This window comes from Anoplopoma fimbria, chromosome 5 (genome assembly GCF_027596085.1).
Source record: "Anoplopoma fimbria isolate UVic2021 breed Golden Eagle Sablefish chromosome 5, Afim_UVic_2022, whole genome shotgun sequence".
Lineage (NCBI taxonomy): Eukaryota > Metazoa > Chordata > Actinopteri > Perciformes > Anoplopomatidae > Anoplopoma > Anoplopoma fimbria.
This window is the reverse complement of record NC_072453.1, coordinates 3,926,987-3,949,545: the sequence shown is the minus strand read 5'-3', so window position 1 is coordinate 3,949,545 and position 22,559 is coordinate 3,926,987. Positions and strand designations below refer to the sequence as shown.

The 22,559-nt window shown below is 40.1% G+C and overlaps 3 protein-coding genes and 1 non-coding gene across 5 annotated transcripts; 1 reads left to right on the top strand and 3 right to left on the bottom strand.

Annotated features, from left to right (window-relative positions):
- Positions 1-96: 96 nt before the first annotated feature.
- On the bottom strand, positions 97-13,408 carry sh3bp1 (SH3-domain binding protein 1). Its single transcript, XM_054598375.1, has 19 exons — positions 13,271-13,408; positions 12,264-12,511; positions 9,647-9,689; positions 9,148-9,252; positions 8,982-9,058; positions 8,555-8,666; positions 8,222-8,298; positions 8,033-8,120; positions 7,828-7,896; positions 7,639-7,729; positions 7,415-7,551; positions 6,111-6,222; positions 5,628-5,709; positions 5,464-5,544; positions 4,938-5,051; positions 4,420-4,517; positions 3,198-3,369; positions 2,690-3,033; positions 97-1,341 (listed from the first exon to the last, which is right to left on the bottom strand). Exons 2-19 carry the CDS (start codon positions 12,311-12,313, stop codon positions 1,055-1,057), a joined length of 2,139 nt encoding a protein of 712 aa, XP_054454350.1. The 5' UTR covers positions 12,314-12,511; positions 13,271-13,408; the 3' UTR covers positions 97-1,054.
- A 605-nt stretch (positions 13,409-14,013) lies between these two features.
- On the bottom strand, positions 14,014-18,787 carry pdap1a (pdgfa associated protein 1a). Its single transcript, XM_054598879.1, has 6 exons — positions 18,602-18,787; positions 17,575-17,657; positions 17,420-17,494; positions 16,954-17,075; positions 16,680-16,831; positions 14,014-15,549 (listed from the first exon to the last, which is right to left on the bottom strand). The coding sequence occupies exons 1-6, from the start codon at positions 18,612-18,614 to the stop codon at positions 15,521-15,523; spliced, it is 474 nt and encodes a 157-aa protein (XP_054454854.1). The 5' UTR covers positions 18,615-18,787; the 3' UTR covers positions 14,014-15,520.
- Positions 18,788-19,492: 705 nt separating this feature from the next.
- On the bottom strand, positions 19,493-21,675 carry cby1 (chibby homolog 1 (Drosophila)). Of its 2 annotated transcripts, none has more exons than XM_054599125.1 (5): positions 21,478-21,675; positions 21,226-21,324; positions 20,621-20,726; positions 20,343-20,455; positions 19,493-19,996 (listed from the first exon to the last, which is right to left on the bottom strand). In XM_054599125.1, the coding sequence occupies exons 2-5, from the start codon at positions 21,301-21,303 to the stop codon at positions 19,916-19,918; spliced, it is 378 nt and encodes a 125-aa protein (XP_054455100.1). In that variant the 5' UTR covers positions 21,304-21,324; positions 21,478-21,675; the 3' UTR covers positions 19,493-19,915. The 2 variants fall into 2 exon arrangements, with proteins under 2 accessions (XP_054455100.1, XP_054455099.1); XM_054599124.1 differs by having other exon boundaries at positions 19,511-19,996; positions 21,564-21,666.
- A 384-nt stretch (positions 21,676-22,059) lies between these two features.
- Positions 22,060-22,132, top strand: trnar-ccu (transfer RNA arginine (anticodon CCU)). The gene has a single exon. It is a non-coding gene; the product is annotated as a tRNA-Arg (tRNA).
- Positions 22,133-22,559: the final 427 nt, after the last annotated feature.

Below are 22,559 nucleotides of genomic sequence, written 5' to 3'. Positions count from 1 at the left end.
CAAGTTTAAGGTCTGAAGTTGGTTTCAAGGAATTTTCCACCCAAAACCCCTTGAGTGTAGACCTGAAAGGTGGTTGTTAAACATTTGCTATTTACATTAAACCTCACATGAATTACTTTATTTGTGTATATTTATGGAAATATTACCCCCTTAAAACACCACAAACAGCAATTGGAAGGCGGTTCTGGATGGCTGGTTTCATTTATTGAGTAGCTATTATTTTGACCAGAAAGACTCGCTTTCCGTTAATTACTTTGCACTCTGGGCAATAAAGGGCATGAGTAACTGAAGAATAAATAAATGAAGCTAGTTACAGAAACGTTTATAGTCCAGACAAAAGAGAAATAAAATTGCAATATACGAGATTCAGAGCATTAATACAGCAGTAAATAACTATTTGCTTTGTAAACATACATTGGAGCAATGTCCACCTGGGCAGAGAATAAAGTTGCTCTCCCTCTGTGCGTGTCATGATCCGAGCTTCTCGTTGCTCTGTTGACATAGCCGGACCGGCCGTGCTCTGCACTGTAAAGCTGATAACAACGTCCAGACTGACGGCGTTGTTGTGGAAGCGTAGCACCAACCCTCCGGTTCCCACTCAGGTAAACACTGGTAGCTCTGTCAGCGCTTTTGCCATTGTTTGCATTGTTAGCGCTGTTAACGCCTTTAGCCATGAACCGACAGCTCAGCTCTCGCCATATTGAGAGCCATTTAGAGGAGATGGTAATGCTCTCAATCTCGTATTAAGCACCTTTAAGCTGCAATACTTAAAGATATTAAACCACACAGACTGACGATATAGAAAACCTTGCATGTTTAAATTGTAACTTAACAGCTAGCTGAAAAGCCTGTTTCACCCCTGAGCAAAGCCAGCGTTACTGATAGGCGTGGTTGGGTGTTGTCAGAAGTGTACTTTGTGAAGGGGTCCAGAAGCACACCTGTACATCACTGCAGCAAGATGATAAGAACAACCACTGGAGGTCAGCAAAGACAAGATTTTCAGGCATGTTAAGGTACTTTTTAAAGAACTACAAATCCACATGCGTCCTTTTTCTCACTGTCCTAAAGAAGGGACCGCTTTCACCTGTGATGGTGGCGGAAGTGGTGGAGGGCAGTTCGGGGCTCTGAGTCCAGGCTTCTTTGGAGGGGGCCTTTTAACGCTGGCCGAATGAGCTCGGGGTGCGGGTGTCGGCTGGGTCGCTATGTCCACCGGGGCCGGGGCTGTGGTGGGGGGTGGAGGGACATGGAGCTTGGGAGGTACTTCGGGTCTGGGTTTAGAGTACTGAACTGTCACCTGCTCGTTAGCTTGGTTAGCTTTGGTCGGGTTGAAAGATCGTTTGGCTGTAGGGTGAGAAAAAAAAAGACAGTGGATTTATGGGGGGTGGGAAATGTTAGCTAACTATTTAAAGATATTGCCATGTATCTGACAGTGTTTGCTGACTCTTTGACTCTTTTTTAAAATGTAAGCATTGCATTATTTTAGCATGATGATCCTAAATTGTCAATTCTAAGGAAAAGTTACATCATTTTACTTTCAATTGTACTTTCAAAAAAGACAAATGTGATAAAACAATGTGCGCATTTTAGATGCAGCATATTTAACATACAATTGGCTCATATTTTAAAAAATGAGCCAATTTGTCTGTCTGTATCTTGGCTTGCTAGTTTTAGATTTTTAGTTTCAGTGTTAAAACAACCACTATTCTGCTAAAAATTTCAAGGAAGGAAGTTATAACATTCGTCCGACTGGCTGCTGGTTAAAAGCGCTGCGTTTAAATTCTATTTTGTGAGAAAAACAAACTATATTCAAGTTTGGAAATCTCTTTTCTAGTCAGACGAACATACAGTATAAGGGAAAGTATTTCAGCCTTTATCCCGTGAGTGAGGCAGTTACAACAATGTAAGAGATGACGCATTACCCTGGAGGTTTATATTTTGGCCAGTGGTGTTAAACTTCCTGTTTCCTGTGTACTTCCTGGTTGTTACAACAACAGCAGTAGATTAATTTTCTCCCTGTCGGCCTGACCTAACAAGCAACCCCTTTGACTTAGTGAGAGGAAACCATGTAGAAGTAAAAAGAATCTGTACAGGACATTACACAATAGAGATAATAGATAAATGATGTGGTGTGTTTGTGACCTCAGCCTATTCAAACTCAACACTGAATGAAGGGTGACGCTGTTTCTGTTGGAAAATATGTTTTGGGCCACTTTAAGGGGCACTTCACCAATTTGACACATGGTTTAGTTTACTTGTAATGAGGAGTACTACCCAGCCTGTAAAAACATATGTAATATATCCTAAAATCTGAGGAAATGACCATGATGATGTCATAATGATGTCATAATTGGGTTGCAAGCTTCAACTTAAAACTTAACAGAAAGCCTTTGTTGTGAACTTGAGGTGATATGTTTGAAACGCATGGGTATTTACCAAGTAAGAGGGTTGTAACAAAAGACAATTGAATTGCATTATGGGAAATGTAGGGTCCAGTGTGTTTGGAGCTTGGCCACAGGAACTGGAAGTTGTGATATCTCAGCATATGCTGCTTCAATTTTGACCATTGTTTACTAATATTTCTCTTGTGAAACCCCCAAAGGAACACATATGCAAAACTAAAATGCTGGAGTTCCAAGCTTGTATTCCTGAACAAGTCAACATCTGAGGCTTGTAAAGCTATTGGACTTACGTTTATATGGTGAGTTGATCATCACAAAAGCTTTTGGGGAGTCTGGAGGAGCCTCCAAAATCGGCTCAAGTTGGCCTTGATCCAAGCACTGCTTCTGGGTTGGACTCCTGACCTGACTTGGGTTCGGCGCCAATCCTGTTGCTTTAGGAAGTGTCGCCGGACCAACGGAAGTGTTGGAGGCCACGGCGGGGCTGGAATCGAGGGAGGATGAGCTGCTGGATGTCGAGCTGTGATGCGTTGGTGCCGCTGTGTCAGCTACAGGGCTGGCCCATGTGGAGCTGCCACTGCGACTCACAGAGCCAGATTTTATCAGGCAGTAGGCACCACTGTCCTGAGAGGGTGTGCTGATGGAAAGAAATAGACAAAAGTACTGGAATGAGTTCCAACTATTTCAAATCGTTACCTCTTGCTGCCTTTTGGAGCCACTTGTGCACAAACCTAGTGCTGTCATCCCCACGACGGTTTGATGCTGCACTGTAAATGCAATTTGTGAACTCTGTAGCCGTACCTGTTTGTCTTTGAGAGAGGGAGGTGATAAGAGGAGCAGGAGGAACTGATGGATGAGGAGGAAGAGACTGTTCTGCTCAATTTCCCCTTTTCTGAGATCAGAGACTGGACATCGTGGGTTGACATGGACACATCCGGGACCTCGGGAAGGTCGGGGATCTCAAAAGATACAGCTAACCAAAACAAAAAAAAGTAACGTTTATTATTGATACATCAAATAGACTGCATTTCATTTAAATAATAATTCTAGGTTATTTGTTTAGTTCTGGACATCTTTCCCATTGGTAATAACATCATTGTTCTTTTATTACTGAGATCTGACCTTGCTAACAGGAGGACTACTTTGACAGTTTTTAAACAAACCCAAATGTCAGCTAAATGTATTTGGAAAAGTAATATCAAAACCAATTTAAACCCACACCTAAACATTTATCAGAGTTTACAGACAGACTTCCAGGTTCAACTTTGACTTGCTAAACTTGCAGTAGCAGTTAGTGTTTCCTGTCCAATGTGTTTGCTGACTTTCAGTTTTATCTCCAAATCAAGTTGTTCGGATAAGCAGTATAAAGAGTATTAGTTCAGTTTCTAATTGTACATTTTAATAACGTATTACCTAATTTAAAAATGGCAACATTTACCTTAACTGATTTCTTTTTTAGGAATACAAATTAGAAGAAATAAGCAAAACCAAAAACACACAAAAACCTGTTTAATAAGCACATCTTACAGTCACTTGTTGTCATAGTAATGTTAAGTAATACTGTCTGGTAATATTAAAAAAATAAAGGGACATTAGGAGGCACCTACATAAATACACAATACTGAGGCTCTGTCTTTAAGAGTTCAAACCTAGTTTTAAAATCTGTATTTTTCAGTTTAAAGTGTGCTTATATCGTACATATTCCTTAAGAAATCTGGGCATCAACAAGGTACCAATAAACTAATTATGATTTACTACCTAATACATATACAGTGTCAATAGGTGCCTATAGCTCATAGCATGTATTAATCGGGCCTCATGTTTACAATTTGTCCGATCATCTGACTCGTTGTAGCGATGCTGCCATGTTCTTAGATCTCAGCTATGGATTTGAAAAGTACAATGTTATCACCAAGAGAAATTATAAAATGCCCAAACTAAAAAACTAAATTCCAAATTGTAATAAACCATACTCGCTGAAAAACTGATGTCACATAAAGAGCGTACATCGGTGTGTGTCTACCTTCGGGGAAGAGGCTGGAGCTGTACTGAATGAGAGGCTCAATGACCGTCACCACTTGGACTGAAGAAGCTGACGCCATGTCAAACAGAGCAGCTTCCCTAAAAAGATAAAGACGAAAGACATGTGGGACAGACACAGACTCTGACTGCAGAATGTGGTGACTTCAACTCTGTCTTTTTATAGACAGATTTGACCACAGTGTCGCTGAGCTAAATTCATTCAACTCATTTAGGTTTAACCACCAAGAACATTTCTGCAACCAAACATGCACTTCCTGCAATTCGTGCACAACAAAAATAAACTTCACTGGACCATAAATCCTGTTAACAGGCTGCTGCGGTTCAGTTTCACGTGACCAGCGGCTGATGAAATATGTCACCAATGCTCATCGCTTAAAATATTAGGACACAAACGTGATGAAAGAGGAAGAGCAGACAGGACGGGGGAACATGTGTGAATGGAGTATGGTATTAGTACATGCAGGGTAAAGACAGAGAGACGATCGGGTCACTACGCACCCTTCAGCTCGTGGCCAAAGCAGGTTGGGCCCCAGGACGATGGCGATGTTGCTGGGTGTCATTTTGTTGACAGCCTGCTGCTCAGACAGCAGAGACAAGAACTGGACCAGATACCTGACGGAGAAAGAGGAAACAGACGAGAACTAAAGGGATGTAGTCATAGAGGAGAATGAAGCTGGTAAAAAGTATTGGAAAAGGTTGTTGTCAAGTGGGATGAAAGTGTACACCAGATGATATATTATTGCTGTCAGGTGAGAACTGAGATACTCAAATTAGATACTTTTCAGCCTCTAACCAATTTCCAAAACCCTTTGAATAAACGAGCTTGGCAGATAAATGTGTAATTCATAAAGCCACAACTTTTGAAAGGCTAAAAATCTAAAGTTTAATATGAGTATGTCCTTCTTTGGTCCTGACATGCTGACCCTTTTCAGATACTTTTTAACCCTCATTGTTGACACGTTAATGTGTTACTGCCAGAGAAGCACAAAGAGACATTTGATCATGTGATTCTGAAAAAACACACCTGAGGTTGTTGTAGTTTTCTGGCGGCAGTTTCTTCAGTAGTACTCTGAACTGCTCCAGCTTCTCTGTCGGGTCTTTTTCCCTGCCAAGAAATAGATCGAACTAAATGAAAAACGGACTTTAAGCCAGAGTAGAAAAATAAAAATAAACAGATATTATACACACCCTGCTGCTTTAAACCAGTCATTGTAGAGTTCAAAGGTCATTAGAGGTTCAGGAAGTTCTCGCAGGTAACCCTTCAAAGCTCCTGTCACAAAACATACAGACACTTTCAGAGAACTCTATTTTTATGTTGTTAGGTAAAACAATAATAATAACTATTATAATCATAATAACAATAACAGCAGTATATAACCCATGATATATATATACATAAATGTTAAAATGCTGGTAAAAGTAGGGATTCATGGTCTTCTCAACTAATGAAAACTTCTAAAAATTGCCCACAGGAAATTGAGCATTTCAAATGACTGGAAGCTGCAACAGTGGCTGTATTTGGATTAAATAAAAACAAAGAAGAGGAAGTGGGCAGTTAGAATGAGCTGTGAAAGTCACGTTGGCTGAACAGACGAGGATGAGTGCCCACAACAGAAACTCAAACTCCACTAAGAGGAAATCTAACGAAAAAAGAAGTGGACACATCCTTACCGGCCACAGCATGAGGGTCCATGCTGAACTCGCTGTGGTCCACCACCTCTTGATCCAAACAAGTCTTCAGCCTTTTCACCACTGAGGCGGCGGCCGCCAGACGGAATAGACCCTGAAGGACAAGGAGGAAGAGGAACAAAACAAAGATGAGGAAAAAGGAGAGATTAAAAGGGGAGAGCAGGGGATAGGATCATAGGCTGCAATCAAAACCAGCCATGCCCAGAGTAGTGCTTGTCAAATACACCTAACAGCCCATTAAAAGCCTGCAAAAGATTACATTTACAGCATTAAAAAAATAAAACAGTAATTTGCCTGAGCCTCTGCACATCCTTCATAGTAGATATGTATGTGTAGATATTTATGGATGTATCATAACCTCTGCTGCTTATATAACAACTGACTAAAAACAAATTAAACTTAATATTTTATTTAATGGCCCAGTCTTTGGGGACCTGGTTTGGAATCCAGAGGTCACTGGTTCAAGTCCCTGCATGGACCAAGTACGGAGTGTGGAGTGATAGCAGGAGAGGAGCCAGTTTATTGGCTGGGTGCTGCCGAGGTGTCCTTGAGCAAGGCATTAACCCCCCTAACTGCTCGGGACGTCATCCTGTGAGGCAGTCCCCTCACTCTAAAATCTCTCCGTACAGAACGCAGCAGTATAGGTCCTGTTTGTATGTGTGAATACATACTGTATATAAAAATGGTGTGAATTTTCTTTTTCCAACCTTCTTCTTTCTTTCTGTATTTTTAAATATACCTATGGTAGCTGAGAGTCAAACTCTGCAGAGATTACTTCCCTCTACTTCCCGCTAGCGGCATGGCAATGTTGGCCAGTCAACTTAAATGTCTCAACAACTGTTAGAATGTTTGCCATGATATTTTCTTCAGACATTCCTGGTCTCCATTTCAATTAGTGCAATATTTAGGTTTATCGCTACAAAACCAATAGCATTCCTATCAGCCTCAGCTACACTTTGTGTTCAGAGCTGATTAGCAACTGCAGCTAATAAGCATGCTAACACACTGAACTAAGATGCTGCACCTACATGCAAAATGCCCGGTCCCATACCTTTAAACGTGTTTATATATAGAAGTTTAAGGACCACAAACCTGCTGGTTTCTACAGCTGAAATTTCTTAACAGTGTCAGGGGGAAAATAAGCCTAGCATCAATAAAACTACACATATCCAGCTGTACCTGAGAATGACTTATCTTTGTGAGGAAATAAAGTAAAACCTAAAGATGCTGTAAAGAGTGTTAGTAATTTGATTGTGAACCGTGTCATCTCCTCCTGTCAGTCCTACCTCCTCAACCATGCCCGTTCTCAGCAGCATGTGAACACACTCCTGGATGGGTGCAGCGATTTCTCTGTTGCTTCGAGACAGATGAGAGAGCAGAGGATCCCCATAGACCCTCTGACTAGAGAGGTTTAGGTGTGGCACTGCAGAATAAGCACACAGAGGAAATCAAGAACAGAAACACCCCAATGACAGCTCAGGAAACAAACTGGTGTGAACTAACTTCTAACCTTTCTGACTGTGATTCTCTTTGAGCTCGCTGATGTTTCTGTCCAGGAACTCGTGTGAATGTTTATGATATTCTGCCTGCAGCTCGAGGAGCTTTGGATGGAGAAACAAGAGATGAACATTTATGCATTGGATTTTATTTTTTTGCACTTAGAAGAAAAAAAGATCCAGCCATCACAACTGCAACTCACGTGGATGAAGTAGTTAGCGTAGTCGTCTTCTTTAGTTGCAAAGTGATACAGATCTGCAGAGTACTGGTCCTAAGGAGACAGAGATACAGAGAGGTCAGAGGTCAAGGCTACTTTACGGATTTCACAGAGGTAGCAGAGGGTGCACACTGCACCAGGAGTTGAAGCTTGCTGCAGCCATGGTGGTTGTAAGAGAAACAACTGGTACCTTGATGTTCTCCAACTTTCTCCAAGCTTCTTCCACTTCCTCCCTGAGCCCATCCTGCTTTGCCTGTGGACCGCTGCTGGCTTGGCTCCTGACCACACACACACACACACACACACGGAGAAATTAGTATGATTTGTATTAGCCATTTTGTTTGTGGATAAACTGTAACATGCTGACTGTGTAACTCACTTGGTTCTCGCGTTGTTCCAGTCTGTAGTGAGCTTTGTGAACTGCTTCTTGTTCTTTAGAATCTCTGGTAAATCATCCTAGAAGGAGAAGAAAACATTGAACGGAAATACTCAATTTGAATTGGTTCAAGAGCTATTCAATATACATTTTTTATATTTTTGCTATTTGATTTCTATTCAGCTTCAGCTAGCATGCATATATTCAGGGACATAAATGAATAATAACACATTGACAAACACCCAACAATACAAGGCAATCCAATACAACCATCCATCTGTGTATGTTCTGATACAGATGTAGCACACAGCCTGGTTCACATGAAGTCATTCTCACCTCGCTGAGCTTGTTGAGAGGCTCCAGAACCTCCCTCTCCACCTTCATCTCAAAGTCTGCCAGCATGCTGGCCAGCATCTTCTCCATGAAGCAGCACATCTCCAACACCCTCCTGCCACACAAACGCGCACACACACAGCTCATGGTCAACTCTTGTCTTGTAATTAATATTTTTTTTTAGATGGATGTCACAACTAAAAACAATCAAAACACAATTAAATTAGGATCTAGGGGGCTTCACAAACAATAGCCACAGGTTTAAATAAAAGACATGAACAGCTAGTCACAAGCTGTCAACAGTGTGTGGGACTCTCTTTTTCTTTCATCCAGAACTGAAAACTAAAGTCACGAGTGTTTCGCATGAAAGAATTCAACACTGCTATCAGTCACGATTTCAGGTTGATGGAGGTTGGGGGATGAACGTCACCTGATTGAGGAATCTGCATCAAAGTCTTTGAGGCTCTCTGCCATGCTGATGGACAGCAGCATCAGAGGAAGCTTTTTCTGTGGAGACAGAAGCAGACAAAACTCCTCTCAGTAACCAGTCAAATGTTTTTGGACGTGTCCTCGTGGATGAAAATTGTTGTGTGTACCATTCGTTTTTCAGCGTCCAGGCCTGTCTGACTGTTCATGCAGCCCTGCAGCTTCTTGTGAAGGACCTGAGCCGCCTTCTTGGCCGGTTCCACCCGCTGCTCCACCTTCAGTCAGAGACAAACACATGATGAGCAGCAGAGCTTGTGGATGCGGTAGCGTCTGATGTTTCCTGTCCCTTTTATAGTGACATTAACTTGTGTTTTTTACTCAACATGATGCATGTTGTGGAAATAAGTTATGCATGTTAAATGTGATTAGTGGTGCTGATAATCAAGACCAAGCAAACAAACTGTAATATCAAATTTGAATGTGTGCCATAGGTTTCCCATAATAATGATTGGTGTCAGACTGAAAACAAGTTCAACTGAGTTGAGGTGGGTGTTTTGCTCTAAAGCTCACAGAAAAATACAGTTTGATTCACAGAGTAACGACATACAAACAAAGTAATCTCTTGTTAAAATGAAGTCATTAAAGGTACAATTTTCTCTTTTTTCTCACCACAACCAGGTCCTCATGTAGAAGTTCAGTGGCATCTTGTGACCTGCAGAAGTGTATGTTGAGTTGGTTAGTGAATAAACAGTAAACAACCCTCAAATACCATTTTATTCACCAACTCTCAGCAAGAAAACAAAAAAGCATATCTCCCACAATGTCGAATATTTGTTTATTCTCCGTCATAACCATTCATTCTTCAAACAAAAACGCCAAACTTTTTTCAGCTTTTGCTCTCTTTCATATTTTTGAGAATTAAATTTCTCCGGTTTTTGGACTGTTGTTAAACAAACACATTTGAAGACTTATTGCTGCACTTATAGAGGGTTTCTTCAAAGTGCACAGACGTGATGTTTCGTACAGAAACGAGTGTCATTTAATAAGAACACGTTGTTGCCTAATGTTCATATTTAAGATTAATTTAAAAGGGAATATACAAAAAAATACAGTGATAGAATTTAAAATAAGCAGATGAAATATTAAAGAATAACAACTGTTTTCATACTAATTACAAAAGGTTTCTTTGTTATAATCTGAATGAAAAACAATGAAACCACTGTGCTGCATTCATGTGTCTGAAAAACAGGACTTTATTGATGTCCTTAATCAGATGAAAGTCAAATATAAACCACTGCAGAGGCTTTGCAGTTTAAAACTTCAAGTACACCTCTTCTGCTCTGAGCTCTCAATATGTCTGCTGGCTGATCATTTGGAACATTTTAGGCCTGACTGACAAACGAACATGAAACCAGCAACCTAAACCTAAAAGTGTGAAAGTAGGTGGCTCGGTTTAGTTCAATGCTACATCACAACATCTCTTTTGCGACACACACACACAGATGAACAAAGAGGTGAAACAACCTTCTCTGCAAGCTCTGAGAACATTTAGTAAGTGTCACACCAAAAGGAAGCCCAACCCAGTTTGCACATGAGCTTTTAGCAGCACCTCCACAGTGTAGTTTCTTATTTCCTCCAGTGAGCACCTGACGTTTCAAAACAGAAAAAAAGGAGAATTCCCCCATGTGTTTGAACTGCACACCAGTTCCTTTTTCTTAATCTCCAACTCTCGTTTCAACTTTTCGTTTTGAGGCAATTTTTTTATTTATTTTATTTATTATTATTCCACACAATAGAATTATATAAAATCAAAGCATGTGATAAGATGTGTTGTATGCTTTATAAGGAAGTAATAGTGTGTGTTTGTGTCTGTGGAGGAATGTATGTCTAGATTAATAGTGTTGTTCAGCGCTTATTGGTCCCTGATCACACTGATGTATCAGAATAAATGTGTATTTACACTTTGGGAATCCAACTAAAAACTGTTCTATTCGTACATAAGAAACAGTACATGTAAATACTTTGAGTTGGCGCGCGTTATTTATTTTTGTACACATGTATTTATCTCATCTAATGCTCGACACAGCATCAGTACAAAGTGTGAGCTGGGTGCTGCTGTGGTGAGTGAAGCCCACGCTGCACTGCTGCAAATGCATGCTATGTAGGTTTATTATTAAGTGCGTCAGAGGTAGAGGCATCATGACAGACACACACGCACACACACACACACAAACACACACACACACACACACCCATACTCCATTAGCCCTGCTGCAAGAAAGCTTTTACCAAGAAAAACAGGGCTTAGATGTATGATTTGGTCAGTCACGCACAAGCACAAGCTCTCTAGAGCAGAGGTATTCAACCGCATGAAAACCACTTGTGACACCTGATGATGATGAAATTGCTGAAGATTCAACAAGAAAAAAGTTGCAACTAATTATTTTTGTTGTTACAAAGTTTCGTTTTCCTCATAAAGAAGTATGTGTTGCCAACATGTACCACAAACTGCAATCAGTTGGTTATCTAGCCTGAGGTTTCCCCTCAAACGGCATGCTTCACTTTCAAGAGTAAACAGCAACTCATTGTCATTCCTGTTCTACACACTTCTCAACACTGTGTTTGCAACAGAACCAGAACATGGAAACAGAAGCCGAATTCAGCATTTCCTCAAAGCCTAATATTGTGCTGAAATAAAAGGGAAACCCCTCTCCAGTATGGCAGGGGATGATGCACAGGAGCTCCTAGGGGTTTTGTGAGACTCCATAAAGGTTTCTGGATTTGAGGAAAATAAAGCAGCCTTCAAAGGTTTTTATAGCGGGAATGATCATCTCCTGGATAAAAACTCAAAGCAAGCAGCTTTAAAGTGATGCTCTAACTTTTGCTTAACCAAAGCCACCGCAGCTGGCTAGTGACAGTTCGGAGAAGAGGGTGAACGACATTAGCCACCATAAGCCACCGATCATACAAGAACAAGTAAACCTCAAAGTGTTCTGCCTCGAGCAAGAGCGCATTTAAATGCTTTGTAATCTTAACCAACTCTTTAAGAGGAGGATTGTGTTATTTCTTCTTTTAATAGATAAAAAGTGAAGCCTTAAATCAATCAACCTGATGTGCTTATCATCAGACCAAAATCCTACCCTTACTTTTGGGTTCACACAAGATCTTGAAAGCCCTCGAATTCAGTGTACATGTGGTTGTGAAAGCCTTGATGTGCTTACTACAGCTTCATTGCAACATCCTCTACGCACACCAGAAGAGATGAGTATCACATCAAAGCACTTACTTTGCCGCAGAGCCAAACTGCTTCAGGATGCTCAAGGACTGCCGGAGCATGCTGGCTGTGGAGACTGACCCCGCTTTTCTACCTGACCTTCTCAGTCCCGCTTGGAACCCTAAAGATATCCCGCTCCGAAGACGTCCAGCTGTGTTACTTCATATCAGGGAGAGCAGGTTTACACCGGTTGCCTCTGTGGTTGTTGCTTTAGCGCGTGCTGCGGCCGTCAGTTTTCCTTCTTGTTTCAGGAGGGTGCTCTTAAGTCACATCGAACACAAGTCAGTGAATGAGGAAGTTGCACAGATGAGGGGGAAGAGAGATTTGACTGTCACACTATGATTTTAAAAGGTATCCAATAAAGACCCTCCTCTACTACTATGTATCCACAGAGCAGAGTGGGTTATTTGGTTTTTATAGAGGTGTTAGGCAGAACTCTATTTTTATGATTTTCCAGATAATAAAGTAATATGTCCTCCAACTGTAGGAGCTCGTTAATATATATGTCATATTTATGGATTGTAATAAGACATTTTCAGGTTCACATCTCAGAGTGAAACTTAAATTCTTAAAACATACCTCTGTTAGTTTGTGGTCAGTACATACTTCTGTAAATGCAAACAGTGCGTGCTACAGAATTAAAAGGATGTGAAAAGGCCAAAAGAGGGAACTATCAATGCTGCCGGTTGAAGCAATTTCTTTTTTTCTCAGTCAGTTTAAAAAACATTTTAATTTTAATGTGGCTCTTCTGAAGCCTTCTAAATAAGCTAAGACTTTTCTGATATATATTTTACTCTTATTAGTGCGCACTAGGCTTTCAGCACATCCTGTAAAGTATTTCAACCCCACATTTCACTGTGTATATTACAAATATGAGTATGAGACTAATCAATCAATAAACAAATGAAGGATGAAATAGCAAAAATGGTATAAGAGCAAAAAAATCCTTGTTAAACTTACACACAAAGTTTCTGTGTATAATACAGCGACGCATCCAGGATGTGATGGGAGGAGCTTACCTGAACACCAGTACAGGCTGAGTCAGAGTGCTTCAGATGTATGAGGGAAATCATCACGAGTGCTTCTGCTGCTATCTTTGGATGTTGTTGAAATGTCATCCGAATTGAGTTCCATCGCATTGCTGAATGTTGACCTCTTTAGATGTTTGCAGAGCTGCACACGTTCGGGTGGAGGCTGTAAATTAACCCTGGTGCCTGTCAGATGCTGCAGTCTAGTGGTGGCAACAGATAAATGCACTGACACGTTCGCTTATTTACATTCGTAATGCACGATTTTTATTCATACCTAATAATTCCTTGGATTCAACATTGTTTTCGATCTTCTCATAGGTGTGAGAATTGTTTTACAAGTGGGCAAGAGCACTCTTACCAAGATACAAAAATAAAAAAGTTAACTCCTGTAACTCCTGTCACAAAACAGTGTTTAGGGGGCGTTATGCCAGTGCACCTTCCAATTTAAGAACTGGGATTCATCATTCAGCACACCAGGGTACAAGCAGATTTGGAAGGTTAAGAACGTTTGGTTTTCTCTTAGCAGAAAATTTAAAGAAAATAGAAATTTAAGAGAAAGTTGCTGCATGAGATGTCATCCAAGTTAGGTTTTGGAATGAGAATAGTTTATGGATCGGACCACTTAAGTTCTACAATATTTGTTGTCTTTAATCTCCATCTGGTGCCTTCTCTTTCAGTGACTACACATTCCAGCTGCTTAAGGGGAGAAACTGAAAAACACAACACAGTCATTTATCTATTAATGAATTTATTTTTAAAAATGACTTCAAATACATGATGGAAAACTTGAGGAATCCGTTTCTTTTGCGCTATGGCTACATCTCTCACACCTTGGGGTTTTCAACTGTTTGTTCTTCAAGCTGTTTCCATGTTATAGGGTACACTATTTTCCTGATCAGGGCATTTCCAAATACTCCACACACTAAATTACCAGTTTATCATTTACACCAGTGCAGTCTAAACATTACAAATGCCCTGCAGTAAAACCTCTTTGTGAAGTTTATTCATTTATGTTTTAATTTCGCCATCTGTGGTCATTTTGGAAACTTAACAGTGGTGATGATTTAAAGGATTTTATTAGATTCTAAGTGTAGCTAATAAACTAACTCAGTGTAGGTTATTTGTAGGACTTTAATCACAGGAGAAAGACAGTGAACTGGTCTTGTGTAAACTTTGTAAAGGCAACAAAAGACACAATCCCTCCTATAGAACCACAGAGGACCCAATCAGAAAGAGGGCAGGCCACGTTATTGAGGCGGTTTGGGACAACGCTTTCCAACACTGATGTTCAACAACTTAAAAATGCTTATTAAAGGCAATTCAAGTAATATTCCAAGTGCTTTGAGCAAAGGATTAACAAAACACATTCTGAAACACATTTGAACCGACAGCAATAAGATGATTCAAGTGAGCAAAGTGTAAATTCGGAGAATAGATCCGTGAAAATGCAAAAAAACTAAATATGTTTGAGACGTGTAGTGGATGGAGGACAGCTTATTCTTCCAACTGTAAATTTCCAATTGAAAAAAAAAAAATAAGGGATAAAAAAAAAATGGCAAAAGAAAGAATATTCATGTTTGGATGCTGGGGGAAAAAAAAAAAATCTTCAAATCTTTAGAAAATTATACCAATGTCTTGTGCAACATATCCACAAAAACTAAACTACATTGGATAATTATATATATATATATATATATATATATATATCAGTTTATCCTCTGAATAGTGTTCTTTTTCTCCATCTGTCACTGATTTGCCTTCTTACAAAAACAGGCGAGATGGAAGGAAAAGCAAAGCACCAAAGATATCCCCATGCACGCTCACTGTAAAAGCTGTCCAGTCATTAAGTAACTGTGTACAAATCTTTGAAACAATGGAAAGAAATGGAAATAACTTCAGCAGCTTCAGAATTAAAAACCCTGGTGGGTGGTGAAGAGTAAAGAGGCAGTGAAGCACTTGGAAAACCTGTGATTGTCTCCTCTTGAGGAAGAAAACTAGAGGCATCCCAAATGTTGCATTCCTCTTCAGCTCCCTGTGATTCAACCGTTTCCCCCGTCCTGACCACGCTGTTATGGAAGACCCATGCCCCTCTGATTTGAAATGAGGGACAGGAGTTCAGGATCACCCCTGATCTGATGCCACTCATATTTGTCCCCCTCCCCGTTGTCCTCCTCCAGATCTCCTTCTCTTTCCATCCCTCCGAGACTGAAGTGCATGTTGAAGCTTTCAGGTGGAGGGTTAGCGCTTTGCTTTGGCTTCGTCAGCATCTTTTTCCGAAAAAACATAAGAAGCAACAGAGAAAAGTGTAAGGCTCCAAGCAACATGTGCAGCACACAAGCAAACAAGGTCCCTGTGAATCCTAAAATCTGCTGTTTTGAAATTATAGTTACGGGGAGAGCATGAGTGAACAACCCAATAGTGGCAGATCTTGCATAATGCCAAAATGTTTGTTGGAAGTAGGGTTGTCGTTCTTGATAATAAGCAAGCGATATTGCTTTTAGAAAAATAACGATACACAAAATTAGCGTTAAGAAAAAGCTGAAGAGAGGAGCATATATACAATTATCTATAGATTGGAGTTTCCATACCCAGAAGTGGCCAAAGTGTGGATCAATCAACTGTTAGTATCTGCCTTTAATCTTGCCAGCCTTTGACTGTCACATAATTGAATATTGTTTCTTTATCATGGACACGAGGACCATTGTCCTGGCTAACTAATGTCACGTTAAACAGTAATCTCGTCATATCGCCCAAGCTTAGTTGGAATTTCCCACCTTTTTCTCTAAACCTAAACACATCAGCATATTCTGGCCTTACATGACACAACACAGTAAGTATCCAGTACATGTACGAACAAATCTTACAACAAATCATCAAGCTCAAGGCGAAATTGCCCCCAAATTCATGATATTTGCCACATAACAAAATTAAGGGGGCAAAAAGAATGTTGGTAAATCTCTCCAAATATCAAACATCAGCTGCAAAAAAGTTTCTGCCCTGGGTTATACAGTACAGAAGCAGAGCGCACAGTCCATAGGAAAAAACACATCTACAAGAAAACAACCAGGGCCACATTATGCAACCAAAATGATTGAAGCTAGCTAAAAACACCAGACTTCAGCATGTCAAAAGTTTATTTAAGCACCCTATAGCCAGAGATATGTTGCTTTAAACTACGTGTTCACATGTTTCAGCCTCGCATATCCTGCGTCCGTTTCGTGTTGGTTCGGTTCGTCCTCAGGAATAAACGCAACGCGAGGTTAAGCAAGTACATCTCTAGCCTGTAGAAGTACCTTCACACAATACAAAGTCAATGGAGACGATGAATTGTTTTCCCCTCCGGTGTGGGCAGGACTGAATTGGACTGTTCGGTGTGTCAATTGTTGTGTTCTCTCACCTTTCTTGAGTTCGTCTCTCTTCTTTGCAGCATCCTCCCTCTGTTTCTTGATGATGGCCAGTCTGGCCAGGTCGGCCCTTGCCTGTTCAGTCTTCCCTTCAAGATGGAGCTTCATGTACCGTTCCTTTGATTTCTGCTTCTCTATCTCCTCTCTGACAGAACAGGAGGGCATACACATAAGATAGAATATTAATTATCAAGATAAAACGCCTGCTGCTGGCAACATTGTATGTTTTCAGAAGCTAAACAGACATTAATCTTCTGAGTAACCTACCGTTCCCTGCGAGACAGCTCTCTGGGAGCAGTGACGTCTACTTCAGTCACCTTCTTGCTCTTCTGAGACACACGGTTGGGATTCTCAATCTCGATAAGCCCCTCCACTCCACTCCTCTTCCTCTGTGTGCAAAAATAAATACATTTGTAACATCAGTGAGACAGGAAAACATAATTACAGAGCGTGTAAAGAATGACAGCGTCTGGTTAACTCGTTTGTCTACCTGCAACTACACATAGTCGATGTTTGGTTGTAGTTTTGTCCCTCAAAAACACATTTAATTGTTCAATGTGTATTTTCTTATTCCCTCTGCCAAGAGCAAACAATGCTCCTGAAGAATATTGACAACAGTTACAATGAAATGTAAGCTAATTTCATTTTCGCAAGATTAGGTGTGGTGTAAATCCTTCAACCCCACAAAGTAGTTTCCCAGCCTTGTCAACATTACACCCCTTCCCTCACTCACATCGGCATCATCTTCACTGCTGCTCTCGTCGTCAGAATCTGCAGATTCCTCCTTCTCTGCACCGGGATTTTCTTCCTGTTAACATAGACATTCAGTCACACCAGGCCTTTATTAAAAAGGTAACTCTATGTCTGCAACAACGATTTTTCACTCACCAACTCTTTCTGCGCTTTCATCTGTCTGTCAATCTCCTCTGGGTTGCTAAATTGCTTCCCCCTGCCCTTGTGGCCCCTTTTCCCTGTAACACGGATTTAAGAGTCGTTACTAGCAAGTCAGCTGTATCTAACGGTTTTTAAGTTTGTCATTCAACAAGCAGACCACAAAGGTTGCTGGAACATTTTCAGTACAGGAACACATTCATTCCACTCAACAACAGTATCAATTTTACAAAAGCATGTGATTATATGTGGCCCTTGATAAATAATGCCTTAATGATGATGTTTGATGAAACCGAGAGGCCTGGTCAAGACACCATGACATTTTCGTCAGTCAGAGTTTGGGGTGATGTAATATTGAATGGCGATATGTGGCGCAGGTATAGTTTTGATTTTGTACACCCCTCCATATGTGAACCCACCTGTCCCCAACCACCTCAGGATCCTAGATCCCAACACAGTCCAGAGCTGTGATTACACTTCATTTCAGATTGAATGTTGATGTGAAGTGTGGAAAGGGGCTTAAGAGTATGTGTGTGGTGGGAGATGAGTCACACATTACGTCAACTAAGGGCCGGCGACGTTCACCGGTAAATGTCACGGCTAGTGAGAGTGAGATATGCCAAATACAAAGCTCAAGCACATTTCAACATAAAGACGTGAGAGCGGATCTGGTTATGGTTACAATGGCCATGTAGCAGGAATTAGAATAAATGATAGCACTGTGTTTAAGTTAGCGGTCTCCTGTGCACATGGTAACGCTGGCAATTAAACACAAATGGTCTAAAAGCCAAACATTCAAACCACCTACACACTGAAATGACCAACAAATGTCCGTGTGCAGACATGAGCTACTCACTACCCGCACATGCCGCGTCTCTGAGCTGTTTATACACGCATACACATCACGCTAGCCAGTTAGCATGCTAACAGCTAAGCATGTGAGTGTTCAACGGAACTTCAGCTAACAATTCGTTAGCTAGAATTAGCTCGCTAGCATTGTTACATTTTCGTTTATAATACTCACCGCCCCTAGGCATTATTAAAAGACAAGTGTAAACAAATGAAGTCCTCCTCTATATCGCTGAATAACCTGACAGGTGAACAGGCCAAGCCGGCAGTTTAAAGTGCTGAAGTAAAGGCTGAACACCACTTCGTCTCTCCCGCTGTCGGAAAAACAACCGTCGAAACGCTGCATCAACTTAGCACCGGCTGCGCATGCGCACTGAGAACCATTCAACCAATCGCTGCAAAGAACGCTGGACCGACATGTGCGTCGACCAATTAGGCCTAAGGAAGAAAAACTAATTTATTAGACGCAGTAACTTTTGTAACCATTAATGCGTTATAATACAGAATATGATCAATAAAATATTTACTTTAAGAAAAAAACAAATTTTTAAAAGTATTTTCTTACACAAACATGAAATTCCAAACTATATTTCACAAAGCAATTTAATATAATAATTACACGATAGTATTGTAAATATTACCATGCACCAGAAATATTGGTGATGAAGAAGAATAACTATATATAAATAATACTACATATATAAATAAACTATCCTGGTTCGTAAAAAAATCAATACTAAGTGCATACATTTCATGGTCATCATGTCATTAAGTAGATCAAGATTTCTGATCACAATAAAAAAGAAACATTGCCCAAGGTCCACTTACTGGGTTGCAAGTAACAGAAAAAAGCTAACAGTGGACCTTGACATAACATTTCTGTCAAATTTCTGGTCTTTAGGTTAAAAAATAACATTTTTAATTACTAGGATTATTTATACAAGAGCAGGCAATATTACTGCTCAAATATTTTGTGGAACTCAGATTTATCCTTGTCTTCTTGTGAATTTGTTACTGATTATGACTCAATCAAGCATCAATTGAATTATTTTGTTAGGGTAATATTTAAAAATAAACTGTGAATGACAATAACCGCATACTCTCTGTGATGGATTTCACTTTTAATCTGAATAGAAAAAACAATAAATACAAAACATTTTAAAAAGAAAATGTAGGCAAGTACTTGCCATACCGATGTAGAAGTTATGCTGTGTCTTGAACATAGATGTTTACAGTTGTTTCAGATTTACAGTTACAGATGCAGAACAGAACAAATAAAAGTAGACACGAAATCCAACAAAGGAGTACCTGCTTTTTCGATAAAATACAGCATAAGAGTCCTCATAATTCAAACAATATGGGCAGTTAATTCTGTACGTAGAAATAAAAAACGAAAAACAAAGTAACAGCTCATTTTTTCTATCAACAAACTTCAAGCTCTCTGAGAATGAAGAACATTTCCTATTATGAAGGGATCAGATCAGATTTGTCATTTCTTCCTTCGATGTTGAGTCTTTATATCTTCCACTTCTTTCTCTATCAGGTGGTACTCCACAGTAGTCTCGGTCAGCTAAAAGGAAAAGATTAAATATCAGTTATTTGAAAGATTTGGTAAGAGAGTAAATTGCTTCAATAATTAAGTGTATGATCAAAAAGCATTGAGCAAGCCTTTATTATAAATCTAAGCAGTGTTAAATGTTCTCGACTGATGAAAAGCATGGTGATGGAGCCTGAGGGTGATATCTATTTGCCCATTCATACATATCACATACAGGTTTATCCAAGATTGCATCTGTCAGAAAGGGGTATGAGGAGGAGGCCAAAATAAACTTTCCCAATACTTCCATAAACTTGCATATAGCATCTCCAATGTTATTGAGAATGGAAGGAAGAAATCAAAGCTGCTCAGTTCTTACCATGTCCAAAAGAATTTCAATTTTAAGTTTCAGGAGGTTGTTCTCTTCTTCCAGCTGTACATTTCTTTTCTTAAGCCGCTGCAATTCCCTTCCAGACCCATTTCCACCAGATTCTGGTACAACAAAACAGAAAAAAAAGCAACGATTAGTGTTGCTTTGGCTATTCATGGACCAACAGTGATCAATCAGCAAGAAAATGGTAAAAGGTTCTCTGCACGTAAACTGTGGAAGTAGCAACTGCCCTGGTCTATATTCTTAGGTATAATCAGACAAATTACCTGATATCCACTGCCCCTCTTCAAATTTCCAACTCTGACCTCCAAGGTTCATCACAGGAGGTCCATACTCAAGGCCCAATTCTATTTCTCTAGTTGACCGATCCAACTAAAACAGATGAGGAGGTAAAAACAATAGATCAATCCGCATGCAATTACAAACACAATGTTGAGCTGCAGCCCATTGAGCACAATCCACACCTCTTTAATACTTTTAATTTGTTTATCCCCTAGGTACAGTACCAGTCTAAAGTTTGGACACACCTTCTCATTCAACTACTTTGAAGAATCTAAAATATAAAACATATTCTGGTTTGTTGAGCATTTGTTTGTTTACCACATAATTCCATATGTGTTCCTTCATAGTTTGGATGTCTTCAATATTAATCTACAATGTAGAAAAAAATAAAAATAAAGAAAAACCATTGAATGAGAAGGTGTGTCCAAACTTTTGACTGGTACTGTATATCCTCTTGGGTGATCAGCGCAGATTGAATAAGGGATCAATTAGAAATAATGGAGCTGGCTTTATTTGACTTCATCCACCAGTGCAGCTAAAACACCAAAGTGTTTGTATGGTTGGTACAATGACAGTCCTCTAAGCTCACCGTGTGGAGGCTGGACAGAGATGCAGATTTGCGGGGAGGAATCTTCTTCGGGCTGAATGTGTTTCCAAAGAGCGGCATCTTCAGTGATTTCTTAAGGTCCTGTATCAAAGACGGTACACCAATGGTAGCATTAGCAGCTGTTTCATAGAAGCCAGTCTCACCGAGCCACAGCTACTGTGTTTATCGTTGCTATCGCTACATTACCGAGCTAATGCTAGGTGGCTAACACTCGCTAGCTACTCATAACGTTACCTGACATTTAATTGAAACAGTCGATTGCCCTCAGAGGTGGATTAGTAGTTGTTTTCTCACTGAGAGTAGATATCTAATATATTTACCTCCATACAGACTATCTATATCAATTCTTAACGTGGTGGTTGAAACTCTCTCCTCTCCAAACAAACCATACTCGCTACTGCGCATGTGCGAAAGTTCCATCTGTCTAAACTCGACACTGAAAACGTAGCAGGGCTTTAATGAAAAGTATTTGGAGAGAGATTTTCCAAACACAAGCAAGTTTGCGACGTGAATGTCCTATATAGGCCCTTATATGCATATTGTATTGGTCAAAGTAGCATTAGGATAACATAAATACCCCTATTTAGGCTCGATAATGGAACCGTCCATGAACCCTAAGCACATAAACATGGTGAGCAAATGTTTTACTTGGGAATGTTGTTATTAATGTTAATGTTATTTCCGAATAGAGAAATTAAAACAAAGGTTCATGTCAGGAGCTCAACATGTCAAATGGGAGGTTTTAAGCGTGAAAAAAAGACGAGGTTGTGTGTTGTCTAGGTATAAATATTTCTGACTCCGCCCCTTATACATCGCGCCCCAGTGGCCTAATGGATAAGGCACTGGCCTCCTAAGCCAGGGATTGTGGGTTCGAGTCCCATCTGGGGTGGTTGCTTTTCTTGGGTTGAAGTCTTTCATTAGAATGATCATGGTGAAGAATATTGTCTCAAGCAGTTCAATTTAAAGTAGCAACCGAAGAAAACGCTTTATGGCTCCTTAGAAATTACGCTTCATCAATGGTATTATCCATAGTAACATCATTTACTTTAAATTAATTTAAATACATGAAAGGCAAAAACTCTCAAGAAAACATCAGCCGACATGGAGAAGCAAAGCATCAAACTGTGCGTCCTGCTGAGCATCTTGGCTGCATCAGTGCAAACTTACCGTGAGTAGCGTTGCCTCTGAACATAACGAAAACTAATTTTGAATCCAGTATAATTCGGTTAAACCTGTTGGGAAATGAATGCTTTTTGCATGTATTGAATTGCGTATGACAAACCGATACAGTCAGCAATAATATGCAAGATGTTTTA